This window comes from Candoia aspera, chromosome 1 (genome assembly GCF_035149785.1).
Source record: "Candoia aspera isolate rCanAsp1 chromosome 1, rCanAsp1.hap2, whole genome shotgun sequence".
Taxonomy (NCBI): Eukaryota; Metazoa; Chordata; class Lepidosauria; order Squamata; family Boidae; genus Candoia; species Candoia aspera.
The window spans coordinates 199,813,930-199,828,016 of NC_086153.1; the positions used below are offsets into that span (position 1 = coordinate 199,813,930).

Here is a 14,087-nt window from a genome sequence, read left to right on the forward strand (position 1 = left end):
ATTTTTGGTCAATTCCACTTTATCTTAAAATACTGATAATACTGTATAATGTCTTCAATTATTTCTGTTTCTGAGAAAGCTTGTTATATCACATATTGCAAATAATCTTGGGTGAGAATCTTACAAGTGATCTTATTGTTTAATTGGGAGAAGATAACACTGATACTTGAGAGCACTGCATATGGATCAAATAAAATAATGTGATAAAATATTAATTTCAATAGTTACCTGAAAGGGATTGGGCAGGAGTTTTGTGTGCACATCCCTTGGGCTACAGGCTTTTCCTATTTAATTAACATAAAATCATGTTAAGATTAATTTTATTAATTTTATTAATAAATAATGTTAATTATATTGAGCTCTAATCAGCTAAAGTTAGTAATGTCTAGAGCTGCCATTCTGTACTAATTTAACTGGGAGTACAGTGGGGCTTACATCTAAGTAGACTTGTGTATCTTTAATCCCACTGAAAGCAGTGGGACACACCATTAATTAATGATACAATCCTATAAAAAGTCCACTCAGAATTAAGTCCCATTGAGGTCAGTGGGGATTGTTTTCAGGGAAGTCATAGAATTACACTTTTGAGTCTTACTACTTGCACACTTGACTTGAAGTAATTGTGGTTACTGAAGGTTTTTTGTTTCAGATGTATTTGTTGTGTGTCTGTAGTAATATTTGCATGATTTTACTTTAACCTTGGCCATCAGATATTCTATAAACAAAATTCTGTAAATAAATTGTGTAAACTTATACAGAATATTTTTAAAAGGTTTTTAAATTTACAAATTCTCTACACAGTACAGAAAGAACACTTTCTAAAATGTAACTTAAAAAAAACAAGCGTGCAAAAAATATTCAACAAAACAGGCCAGCTTTCTGTGTGATGTAAATAGATCCATCAAAGAGGCAGTGCATTGATTTCAGCAAATACCACCTTTAGAAAAATCTAATCCAAAATGTTCACTACTGACAGTACTATAAATATGTGCTTCCCTCCATAATAATTTTCACATTTGTCTTGTGAAAAAAATAATTTGAAACTTTATGATTTGATGTACATAAAAGAATCCAAAAAGTCTTTCTGTTTTTCTATAAAATCATGAGCTTCCCCAGGATATGTAATTCACATGATATATTAGAATCAGAATACCTCAGAATCAAAAAGCGATTAGGAGCTCCAGATCTCGCAATGGGTAGTTGATTCTTCCCCCCCGCCTCACTCCCATAAGTAGAAGAAATCATAAAGCCAAAACAAAAACTAGGGCCTGATTTGTTGTAACATGTGGGATACAGTAGGGGTATACATAAAATGGATAGTGTGCTTTGTTTAAAACTCAAAACATTATGTCCTGGAAGTTCTATCAATCCAGTTCAGGTTGGTTGCAGTTGTTCTGCATTCAGATGAAACAAAACCAGAAAGGGTTTCAGATGTTCTGGCCATAGGCACATAGAAAACAAGCTTCTTTGGCTGCAAAAATCTGGAGAACTGCTAGACAGCAGCCAAGAGATATAGATAAGACTCTTTGCTGCCATTGACTGCTTGTCTGGATGTTTAACCCCTATGTCTGGTAGCCTTAGCCCTTAGCTTTCCTTGCACTTAAAGCACCCATTTGGCCTGAGGATATAAGGCATTCTTATTGAGAGGAATGTGAAGAGCAAGAAGCTGGCTCTGTTTTTCCTCTCTCAAACCCTTTCAGTCAATTACCTCCTCCAAAGCAGAAGGAAGGACGGACAAAGGTATGTTCATGTTCTATATCCTGTTGATTATAGAAATTTCAGAGTGCCTTGAAGATAACATACTCAGTGCATAGGCATCCTAAATCAGGAGCCAAGAACATGCACAGAATGCATACACACCTAAGTATAGCAGGCCAACCACCATAAGTCTTTCTGCATTTTTAAACACACTCTAAAATATCCATAAACAAAAGGGCACAAGAGAATACGAAGTACAGAGTGCAAGGGAATGAATCAACAATGGCAAAATCTGCAAACCAAACCAAGCTATCAGCATAGAACTTCTGGAAAGCAGAAGGAGGAGGAGGAATTGAGGATGGCTTCTTGAGTTCGTGTGTGCTCTTTTGTGTGCCTTTGAAGATGAAGTCGCTCACTGCATACATAGTATAAAGGCATTCTGAATCACAACATCAACAAGAACCAGAAGCATGCAGAGAATAAATGTACACACTGCATACATACATATAAGCAGTAGACCTACCAAACATTAACTCTTCTATATTCTTTTATATGACTATAAGCATAGTAGTTCATGCACATAAACAAGCATTGCTTTTACCTTGATCTTGCCAAGGTGATTCCCATGTCAGAACTGGCTACTCTTGCTGCTGGGGAGGAGTATCTGGTGGATGGTCTAACTCCTAGCTGAAGCCTGGTTTTCTACACCACCTGGACCACCTCCACACTTCTGTCCTGGGATTGATGGTCAGTTCAGATTATTATCCTTTCCCCGGTGGGTCATACAGGCTATCACACAGAAATGCTTACTCAAAACTCAAGTGCTTCAGCTACTGTACAACTCACTATCAGAGCCCAGTTTCTCTTGCAGTTCTCTTGCAGCAAAATAACAAAGGGCAGAACTTTCCAACTATCTAAACAGTGGCTCTTAATATCTTAGCGTATTATCTTCTTTTCTTAGTTCTCTAATATAACATCTATATTTCTATTTGAATTATATAATTAATATAATTAATATTTACATTTTATATATCCATAGGAACTTCTTGCGTCAATTCAACATATTTGAAAAAGGGTTTCCAATCGTTTTGAAAATCGTCCATATTTTTATCGTTTAGTTGATCAGTGAGTCTTGCCATCTGTGCTAAGTCCAGGGACTTGATTATCCATTCTTTGACTGATGGGGCTTGTTCTTCTTTCCATTTTGAGGCACAGATGGTTTGAGCCGCTGTAATCAAATATAATAAAAGTTTTCCATATTTTTTTTCTAAGTCTTTGTCCATGAAGCCCAATAGGTATAGCTCTGGTGTTTTAACACTATCTACTGCCAACTTTTTCCAAATAATACTATGTATAAATGCCCAAAATTTCTTAGCTTTTACACAGGCCCACCACACGTGGTATAAAGTTCCTGTTTCCTTTTTACTTTTCCAGCAGATATTTGAAGTGTTTTTAAACGTTTAAACATGGAGCCCTTTTGATTTCGTTGTCTTTCAAATTTATTGGTTGCTTTTTGCAAAATGCAGAATATCGTGGCAAAATACTGGATAACCCTTAATACATTCATCTTAATGTGTCCTTTTTTTAAACATGTCCTTTTTCCTTCTAGATATGGAGTCTGGAGAGCGGTTAACATCAACAGCAGCCTCCTCTACTGCAGCTTCATCTCCTGCCTTGTCCTCAGCATCAGTTGTTTCAGCAATTTCCAAAGGTGGCCTTTCCACTGGAGCCACGTCACTTAGCTCCACAATCAACACCTGTGGTGAATATGTCGTATTTGTGAGATTGTGCCATGTGGATGGCTTGCATCAAGGCATCCAGATGGATTTATGTCACAGTGAAACTTTGCTGTAATGTACTATTTAATACAAATGATGTAAATTGATGCAAAATGATGACATTTACATCACGCACATTATGTCATCACACAAATGATAATGCCACAGGGGTGTCTACAGGGCGGGGTCAGAAGATGGCAGCTGCAACCATGTGATCAAAGCCCCGTCCCCTTTTTCATGCTGGTTGTGGCCACCACGTTGACCTTTCTGACCCTCCTCTCTAAAGAGAACCCTGTAACACTATGAAATGGCATAAATTGCTACAGGAATTATTGGTTGTGTGCAAAGCCTTTTGTGTTTAGGTCCACTAAATCAAGGTTTCACTGTGTTTTAGGATCTTTGTAGGTTTGGGATCTGAACACAATAAAAGAAGAAAAGTAGTGAAGTTGTATGTAACAGAAGTGACGTATTTGCCACTCAATGTAAAAGACACTGAAACTGTTGCCTCGCTAGGAAGATACCTTTAAAGCAATCACATGATTATTGATAGGAATCATTTCCACTCTAGAGATTCCAGAACTCCCAGTTAGCACTGGCCATATTGGGCAAGAATTCAGCAATTTGTAGTTCTGTTGGGAGTTCTGAGAATTGTAGCCTCAAGTTAACTGAGAGCACCAGGTTGAGGGAAAGCTGTTGTACACCATACATGATTTGTAGATTATTTTGATTTTGTTATGTCCAAATAGGAACTGATGTCATAAGCTTCATATGGATGTGAAAGTTATTTAAGAAACAACTAGAAACTTAAGATAATTGTAGTAGTCCAAAGCTGCTTTCACAGCCATGGATCAAAACATTTTGTTGTTCTTGTTGTTTATGTCCTACTGAGTAGAATTATTCCAGTCGTGATAAATCCTTTCTATCTAGTTCTATGTTTTGTAAAATTTCATAGGCTATGTTTATGCAGAAAACAGTTTTAATAAGGCAAAACCCACCTAATCAAGAATGCTGTACAGTACATTTAATGGACCGGGGGGGATGTTTTTTACTCCCAAATGTCTGATAAATATGAAAGAACATGCGTGAGCAAGTGTGAGCAAGTCCTTATACAGTCAGAAGTGAACAGCCTGATACCAGATCTGCCCCATACCAGAACAAGAGACGATGGGCTTCTAGCCCTTACGTTGCATAGGCAGGAGAAAGAGGAGCAAGAATTTGAACTTTCACTATAGATAGGACTTCATTAACTTTGCTACACTAAATCTACTTACCAGTACTTTTGTGGCTTTGCAAGTCTATTCTTGCCATTTTCTGCTAAGTCAGCTGAGGCAAATCTAACAATATGTAATCTTGGTAATTTACATTATTTGCATTATGCAATGTCATAAAATTAAGGTTAAATTAATGTAAATTTAACTGGATTGTTCAAACAATTTTGGATTTGCCAGACTTCCCTCCAGGCAATCTACACTGGAAACACTTAATCCAAGGAATGAGAATCTTGAGCTGTGATTAATAGTATTTAATTGCAGGAGGGTTAAGGATTCTAGCAAATATCCTGCTTTCAAGTGAGACACGTATATATAGGCAACTAGGTTGAAAACATTCTTGTCTTTTTCCTCCCACTTTTTCTGCATAGAGGGCTAGAAGCTTGTCTCCTTTGTGAAGGTGGATCGCTCTACACCTGTTCCTTGTTTCATATGGTCATTCCAATCAAAGTGGGAAGAAACTCTCACAGGATGCAACAACTAGGCTTTTGATTTCACGGGCATGTCCCAATGGAAATTTGGTCTGTTGCATCCGAAGTCCACTAAATGGAGGTCTATTATATTGAGGTTTCACTGCATATGGAATCTTATTTACTGAAGTTGTAGTTAAACCCTTGCTTTGTTTAGTTCACTACTGTTTACACTGACTGGCAGCAGTTTGCCAGGAATAAAGACAGAACGTTTCCCATTCTAGGCCAGGATTGAATCTGCAACCTTTTAAATGAAAGCAGATGCTCTACTCTTGACCTACCAACTTTATCAATCACATTATACTTATATTTTTATCAGTTGGTCGTGGTTGTGGAGATGTCTGTGATGGAAGAGCTGGTTCTGGAGGCATCTGGAAGCTAGGATCTGTATCTTCAAATGCGAAGAGTTAACCTGAAGAACCTAAAAATTTATCTTCAACTGAATGATTTCAGACAGGAGTTATTTCATCTCCACCAGCTTGGTTGTCTGAATTGCAATAAAAGATCCATAAACTGGCTTCACACACAGTCCAATATGAACTAAATTTAATATGACTTACAATGCAAACTTATGATATCTCAAACAAAAAGAAGTCTCTAAAGCTGAATCTAAAGAAAGATTGGCTTACTCAGGGATTATCTAAGATTCATAATTTCAGATCTGAATGCTTTAAATTTTCTGAAATATATGAAATCACATTCAGGAGCAAAACTCAGCATTTGCAGAGAACTGCAGTGTCCTATATTGTAGATATGGCTCATAGTATAAAATCAAAACATGGGTATTTGTAGGTTTTCAGTGCATTAACAAACGTTGCTAACCTATTTTGTTTCATATATCTCTTTCATTAAATAAAAGTTGCAAAATAATTGGTTTGGTCCATTGATAATGTCCAGATCAGCAAGTGGTAAGACATTTGAGCAATTGTGATAGAAAGTTAATCTCAGAGTAATTACTAATATTGAAGATTGTTTTTGCATTAACATAATTTTGGAATGTACACTTTAGATGTACACATTTGGCTCAGGGCAGATGATAGGAAAGAATGAAAGTTATGTTGTAACCTTAGAGTAAGGGTGCAATTTAAATTTATATCTAAAACTCTTGTAAAAGAAAATTGGAAATAATTTCTTTATACCTCTTTTTTTTCTTTTTGCACTTTTAGCTTTGTTCTCTCTTTATTTATTTTCTTTCTTTCCTTTATCTTAAATATTAGTACTTGTTGGTTTTTATCTTTCTTGTTTAAAAATTTAACAAAGTTATTATAAAAAAAAACACAACAAGGCCCTTCCACATTGCTACCAGCTACACTCCCCAAACTCTGAGTGCCTTTTTTGAACTGCTACCTAAGGATGCTTCGGAGGACTATTCAGATTCAAAGGAGAAAAAAATCATTCAGACCATGTTGAATAATTTTTTTTCCTTCTTTAAGGAGTTGCCAACAGGAGTGACACGTCTGGCCCTGTATGCTCTGGATTACCTTTTCCCCTTCAAATCTAAATTGCTGAACAGCCCTCACCCTTACTGCTGCTGTATTCTCTTTGGTCCACTGCTCTTCCTCTAGCTGACAAATGAGGGAGAGAAAAAATGACAATCAGATGTTACCTGATCCTCATTCTTCCTCAAACATGTTGCTTTTTGATGTGAAGAAACTAAAACAATAAACAAAAACAGGCCACGGAGTGGGGGATCCTCCAAATGGTCAGAAACTATGGGAGGAAGGTTATAAAGTGCCATGGCACCTTGGTTTCAGGAAAGGACACTCTGAGACAGGAAGTGGGAATTCCTACCAGTGAAAAACTACCGCCAAACAATTTGTAGTGTTTCCTTGGGAGCAACCACTGAAGACGAGTTAATCAGCTGAGCTTGCAAAGGCCTATGAAAGCCTCATAGCATGGTGGGAATCTTAGATCAGTAGCCCTTGTATGTGGAATGGATCTCAGATGAGTCTCTAATGATCAAAGCACATTTCTCTCTCAGCTAGTCCTCACTCCAGCCATCTCCAAAGTGCTTCCTCTCCCACCTGCTTTTTCCTTGAGCCCAAATGGATTTCTGCCTAACAACTCATATTTTAAATAAAGGAACATTGTAATGGACAGTCAAATGATCAGGCTGGCTGAAGATTAAAGGAATAAATCACAGAACAGTAGAGTATAATCATATTCTTATTGTAGTATGAAATCAAAGTTTAGAATGCTGTTTATATGGTATATTTCTTACTGGGCACTAAGAAAGATATTAACATGACACCAGGCTACACAGATTTTGGATATTGGAACAAAGCTCTATCAAGAATCCAGTATAATCAGATATTTTATACACTAATGGCTTTTTCATCTTGTTTTTGCATTTCTTTATTCAAGTGGGATCTTGAATAAGACATAATACATTGATAGGATGTTCTTCAGTATTTTCCCCTCTCCATTTATTATTCTGTTCTATGTCACCACCATAAAAGCCAGTCAAGGTAACACGATCTCCTCCATACAATTTGCTGTCATATAGTTTGAACACTCAGATAGAACCACATCTGTGTGTGTATGAAAGAGAGACAAATGGGTGAATATTTGTGTATTTAATTGCTTGGGTCGCTGTGTTTGTTCGCCTAACAAGTCTGGGGTGAATCTGATGAAAGCTCACGATCACGTCTCATATTAGAATGCCTTTGCTTTATTAATACAGCCCATTAGCGACACATATGGAGCTGCTTTTCACTCTGTAATTTTCAAGTAAAATCTAGTAAATATTACATTTATCAGATATTCTGGAATTAAGAAAGAAAATAATTGCACCTTTTTTTAGCCCTGGACTCGTGCTTCATGTGATTTTTGATAAGATAAACATGTGATAATTTCTTAACTTAACCAGCTTGGACCTTGTGAAGAGAAAAAAAAAATCTATTTATATAATTGAGCATTTATCTTTTACAGTTTTAGCAGTTATTGTTTCCAGTGCTATACCGTTAAAAACACCTTCATCTCAGCTTGCAGTAAGAGAGGCTCAGGTTTCATCCAATGCAATATAATTATTTTCTTTGCAGTAATCAATAGTCTATTAAGCAGGCTTGTAATAAACTTCAGTCCTTCAGCCGTACAAATCCCAAGACAGAGACTTAGTCCAGACTGGAACTCTAGATGTGCCAGAAAAATTGTATTACAGATCAGCTGTTATTTGTGGATACTCTGCTATAATTATATAATGTGACTTTGGAAAAATACTTTTCCAAATGTGTGTAATTTGAGTACAGTAATTACATTACACATACATTTCCTGCAGTATTTTTCCTCATTATGAATCTGAATCACAAGCCATTTATTCCAGTGCAGTCTGAATATTCCCATACATTTCAGTGGACCTTCCCTGTGGGCTGATTTAAAGGTTATGCTATTAGCAATTATGACAGAGGTGCCTGTGAAGCCCTACTAGAAATGTAATCTCCAAAGTGCTAACATAGGAATCTCACTTAGTGTTCAATGTACATCCTGAAATTAACTCTAAAAACAACTCTGTGCTAATTAACATCTGAATCTCAAGTATAATAACATTTTTATTTCTGTCTCTAATAAGAAATTTATGCCTTTCTGCTTAGTGGTCTAGAAATAATCTGCATTTCAGATTGTAAATTATATGTAATATTAAAAAGAAGAAGAAGCATGGCTATCATGTATAACAAATAAAAGGAGCCTATGCTTAAGAATCATGTGAAGCCCCAGACACAATTTTTTGGGGTCCCTAACCTCTCCTCAGCAGCAAACTGCTTATCCCTGGTTTCTGGCATCCTTTATTTAAAGATGTCTTATTGCAAGATGTGCATGTGTTGTTGTATGATGTAGATGTAATTCATCCTGGTTTTCAATCCTGATTTTCAAAGCAAGCGCCAATTATAGTAAATTATAGTGGCTGATCATGAAGTTTCTGGACACACCCAAAGCTTTTTAAGCACCTTACCTATAATCATGGATCATGTTACCTCTTCTAAATGTGAGATGTGTAGCATCCAGATATGTAGTTTTCAATTGTGGAAGTTATGGAAGATTTAATTATGAAGTGGAGGGAGCAATATTTGTGTATGTCAAAATGGTGATGGAGACAAATGCATAGTCAAAATCCTTCTCACTATACACTGCTTTTCAAAAGAGGAGAAAGAATCCTATTAGACTGGACTCATGTATTTGTCAGGTTTCTCAGAGAGAGAGAGAGATCCTGTATCAAGGAGAGAAGAGATTTTGAAGAGGACGGAGTAGGATTTTAATTTGTCACAAATGGTTTGGACAAAACATGTTTTTTCTTTAACCATAACAGAAAGAGAGAGGAGGAGAGAGAGAGATAAAGCAATCTGTAATTCAAAACCCAGCAGATTTGAAGATGTTAAGATTAAGATTGCATAATTCTGTTAGCTTCCAGTATCTGCCTCTGTGTTCACCTATTTGTGATTTGGGGAATGAAGTTTTAAGTGATAGGTATATATATCATTCAGCATTTGTATCAGTGAAAAATAGAATTATGTTGTCATAGCGTTGGAGTTACAATACACACATGCATATCTATATCCCTTATTTGCAATAGTACATACATTGTGGCATGCGTCTTTTTATGATTTGGCATTGATTTTAAAGCAAACCCTTTTTATTTGTAACCTTTCAGTATTGTACTAAATTACAAGAAATGTTAATTAAAACAGGAGACCTTTACTTGGCTGATAGTTGCTCTCGATGATTAGGCACTCTTCTCAGTTTTAACACAGAAGACACACTTGCCAGTACTGTGAATTTACACATCTCATCTTTGAAAGACATGTTGCAACAAGCTGTTCAGAGATTTCTGCATTTAGGTAAAACTGCATACAGTACAGAGGTGTGAATGTTGTGGCTACATTCAGATAATGAGTGAAATCATGGAAGCAAAGCTTTCACTCACGTTGACCAAAATGTAAAGTAAAGAATATTGCATTAGCTTCTTTATGAGGGTAGGCACATTAAAACCCCCAACCCCATCCTTCACATTAATGCCTTTTATCTCCTGTGTCTTAAATGGACAAGTAGTTGGGGTGGGGTGGGGGTCTAGCTGATCATTTTTGTCCCTCCATTGCTTTTCAAAGGATTTTGTTCACCACCTTTTTACATTTAAGGCATTAGTTAAGTATTTATCCTTTTTAGTTTTTTTTGAAAAGGCTTATTACAGTGCAGCACAAAATTCATTAATATTAATAAAGGCATTTGCCTTTATCGTTCCTTGTTACTAAGACACCAGCCCTGTTGAAATGGATGCTGGCCTTTTGGGTAATACTTTCAATCATTTATCTACATACTGGCTAGTAGAATTTCAAAAGCTTTGCTGAAAAATATTCAGCCTATTATAATATAAGTCAAGAGTCTTAAGCAATGTAGTTTTGTATTAAATTTCATTATGCAAAATAAGCATGCAGAAAGCTGGCACTTTTTAACAGGAACAAAAACCAAAAGGAAAAAAAATGAAAGGAAATAACAAATATTCATCTCTAGCCAGAATACTAATGTATTAAGAAACAAAAAGATAATGAATTGGCAGAATGGAAGGAATCTGTTTAATTCACCAGGCTTCAGTATGACCTGCTTTGATGATAAGCTAGAATCAGATTCTTTTTTGAACATACTAGTTTTCTTTATAAAATATTTTAAAATTACTATTTCTAATTTCCAAAGCATATTTGAATCTTTTTCTTATATTCCAGAAAAGTATTTTCAGGAACTTGCCGTGTTTACATGTTGCGTAATTATTTTTATTAATCTTTGCAAAAGAAACAAAATAATGTTCAATATTCTAACATGGGTCATCTTAAGTTTAATGATAATGCTTGTTAGCATGATCACTTTTCCTTGGTGCACCTACCCTTCACTGTATTGTGAACATGAACATATACATTTTAAGAAGTTACGTACGCAAAGCTGAAGTTTTATTTCAGACATTTTCCTAGTTAGGTTTTGAGTTAAATTACTGCATCAATTGGCCTGCTGCACTTACACTAAACATCCCTGGGAATCTCTGCTCGAGCCACTTGATGTTGAGCTTGCACTAACTTGTCTAAGGATACAATTTCCATAGAAAATGGCAGACTTTAATAAAGTAATAACTACTACAGCAATGTTTTTTCATATGAATGCATCAACACATACGAGTGCTATCACTATGGAGTCTGAATTTCTGTGGCAATGACCTTAGCTTTAAAAATGTGGGGTTTTGAAAAATAGACGAATTGTGGGAAGAAGGCACTGCCCAAGCAGCATCTCACTGTAGCATTGGGTTGAAATATCACGGTATCAGGAAGCATCTTTGCATTTTTAGTAATCAGGAAGAAGTCTGCTGAACATGGCCTCTGTGGGGCCAGTGGCATTTAATTCTTCTACCCATGCACTTTCCCTCTGAGGGAAAGCCCCTCAAGGTAGGACAGGTCAGGAAACAGACATCACAAGACATCACCAGGAATACTAGAACTCTTCTTTTTTTATTCAGGCTGTAGTATTTGTGAATCTTGAAAGCCTGGTAGTTTTTCTTCTTCCCTCCCTTTTATATCAAAGAGAATCAAGGCGAGCAATTTTAAGTTTCCTTCTCATTCTTGTTTTCTCTGGCTGAGTTTATGTTTTGTTATAGTTGTTGCATATTTTCTCCAAGGCCCTCTCTTTGCTCCTCTACAATGAAGGGGTTCAGAATCGAGTGTTACCTGCCCCAGAAGTGGGGAAACTTTGATATAGGCAGACTAACAAGGACTTGCTTGCTTGGCTCTGATTCCTGGGGTGATCTACCTAATACAGGAAGCCATTCAGTGGCAATTTTCATCCTGCAAGAGTTAGCATTTTTTTTTACAGGTAACAATCTAACTAACTTGGCCTGCTGTTATTTCTTTATTGGATGGTTTGATCTATGCCTTGATTTTCTACTTCAGGAGATACTCAAGTTGTATATAGCAAAGTTTAACAAAACTGCAAATAAGAACAGGGTATTTTCTTAAACTCACAGAGTTTAAAATTAACACTAAAAGTCCCCCCTAATGCTAGAAACATGGCCCTCTGACTGGAGGGAGGACATCTTTAAAAGGGCCTCTTTTGCAGATCTTAAAAGAATATTACAATGAGACAGATGGTCCCATAGTCAGATCTTCAGTCATTTAGGGATTTAAAGATCAGTATCAAAACTTACAGGGACGCGGTGGCGCTGCGGGTTAAACTGCTGAGCTGCCGATCGGAAGGTCGGCGGTTCGAAACCGCGCGGCGGGGTGAGCTCCCGTTGCTCGTCCCAGCTCCTGCACACCAAGCAGTTCGAAAACATGCAAATGTGAGTAGATTAATTGGTACCGCTTCGGCGGGAAGGTAACGACGTTCCGTGAGTCATGCCAGCCACATGACCATGGACGGGTCCTTAGGGACAACGCCGGCTCCAAGGCTTAGAAACGGAGATGAGCACCGCCCCCTAGAGTCGGACACGACTGGACTTTACGTCAAGGGAAACCTTTACCTTTACCTTATCAAAACTTAAATTACATCTGGTAAGAAATTGTCAACTTTTTAAGGCATATGCATATGTGTTACACTTTTTTTGATGAGTCTATTCCCGTAAGATTTGAGAGCAATTGCTCAAATGTTTAAATCATAAACATAAGAAAAGTGTGTGTGTGTGTGTGTGTGTTTGTATGCTCTCTGTGTGCATGCATGTAGTAGGTGTTCGAAGAAAACTCACAACAAAATGTGATTCTGGGGGTGTACAACAATAAAAACAGAGTATAATAAACACAATAAAGACAGCCCCAAAACCATAAGAACAAAACACATGATCAGGGATATCATATGCCATACCTCCCAGGATGAGCACATCAGGCCAGTATAGTATATACATCCAGTGATATCTATGTCTGTGTCCATGGCTACATATGGTAGGCTGCAGTAGCTAACAACCATACCGTATTATTTTGTTATTTAACATATTTATGTTCCTCCTTTTCTTACTCGCCCCAATGCCTCTCTCTCCATGCGTTTTTTCCTCACCAACCCTGTGAGATAGCTTAGAGTAGCAGTGAGCTTCCTGGTGGAAGAAGGATTTCAACCCTGTTCTCCTTAGTCTATTCTGACTGGCTCTTTAACAGAGGACCTGTTTAGTGTGCTAAATCTCTCTGCCTGTCTCCTGGAGATAATCCTTACTCAAGGGATCAGGCATTTACCTGTTTGCCAGCCCTGATTAATTTAAAAACAGTACAATTGAGGGAGAAATGCCAAGTGCATTGATACTTTGTTGTTTCTAGAGTGAGTTAACTTTGCTGTTCTTTGTTCTTCCTTTTCCCATCCTCTGCTTTATATCTCTCTGCCCTTAGCATATAATGCCTGGACGCTACCACATGCAGCCGTTCTTCTGCCAGCTTCCAAATATTCCCTGCGTGCTACTGCTGTGTGATGTGTTTTCTTATGACTGTTATTACATACGACTTTTCTTATGACTGTTATTACCTGTCACCAGTAGTTTTCAGGCCAGAAATTATTGGACAGTTGCTAAAGCTTGGAGTGCTATAGGAAGAGTAATTAGGGTTGACCTCTGACTACTGACAAGCATCAGCCATCCTAGGGGCAGGAAAGGTCCAAGAGAAGTGTGGGCCTTTTTCAGGTGAATTGGGCCTCCTCTGTTCTGTCTGGCTGTCTGGCACAAGGCCTGGCTACTTGGAGGCTCATCTTCATCACTACTGCATGGCTGAGAAGCATGGCAGCTGGTTCCTTGCAGCATTTCTGCCTGTCCCTTTGATCAGAGGGAGCAAGGGGGGAACCCAGCAGTCCAGCTAAGGCTGTTTTTGAGGCCTCGGTGATTCAGGAATCACCCCCTTGGTACTCATGGCTGCCCTGTCAGAAGATGCCAG

General features: G+C 37.5%; 1 protein-coding gene across 11 annotated transcripts in view; it reads left to right on the plus strand.

The window, feature by feature from the left end:
• Nucleotides 1-14,087, plus strand: part of BAZ2B (bromodomain adjacent to zinc finger domain 2B) — a 229,667-nt gene that overhangs the window by 126,780 nt on the left and 88,800 nt on the right. For all 11 annotated transcript variants that reach the window (XM_063318319.1, XM_063318320.1, XM_063318321.1 and 8 more), the window contains exon 3: nucleotides 3,308-3,460. In XM_063318319.1, coding sequence (XP_063174389.1) covers nucleotides 3,310-3,460 — 151 coding nt within the window. In that variant the 5' untranslated portion in view covers nucleotides 3,308-3,309. The remainder of the gene's footprint in view (nucleotides 1-3,307; nucleotides 3,461-14,087) is intronic.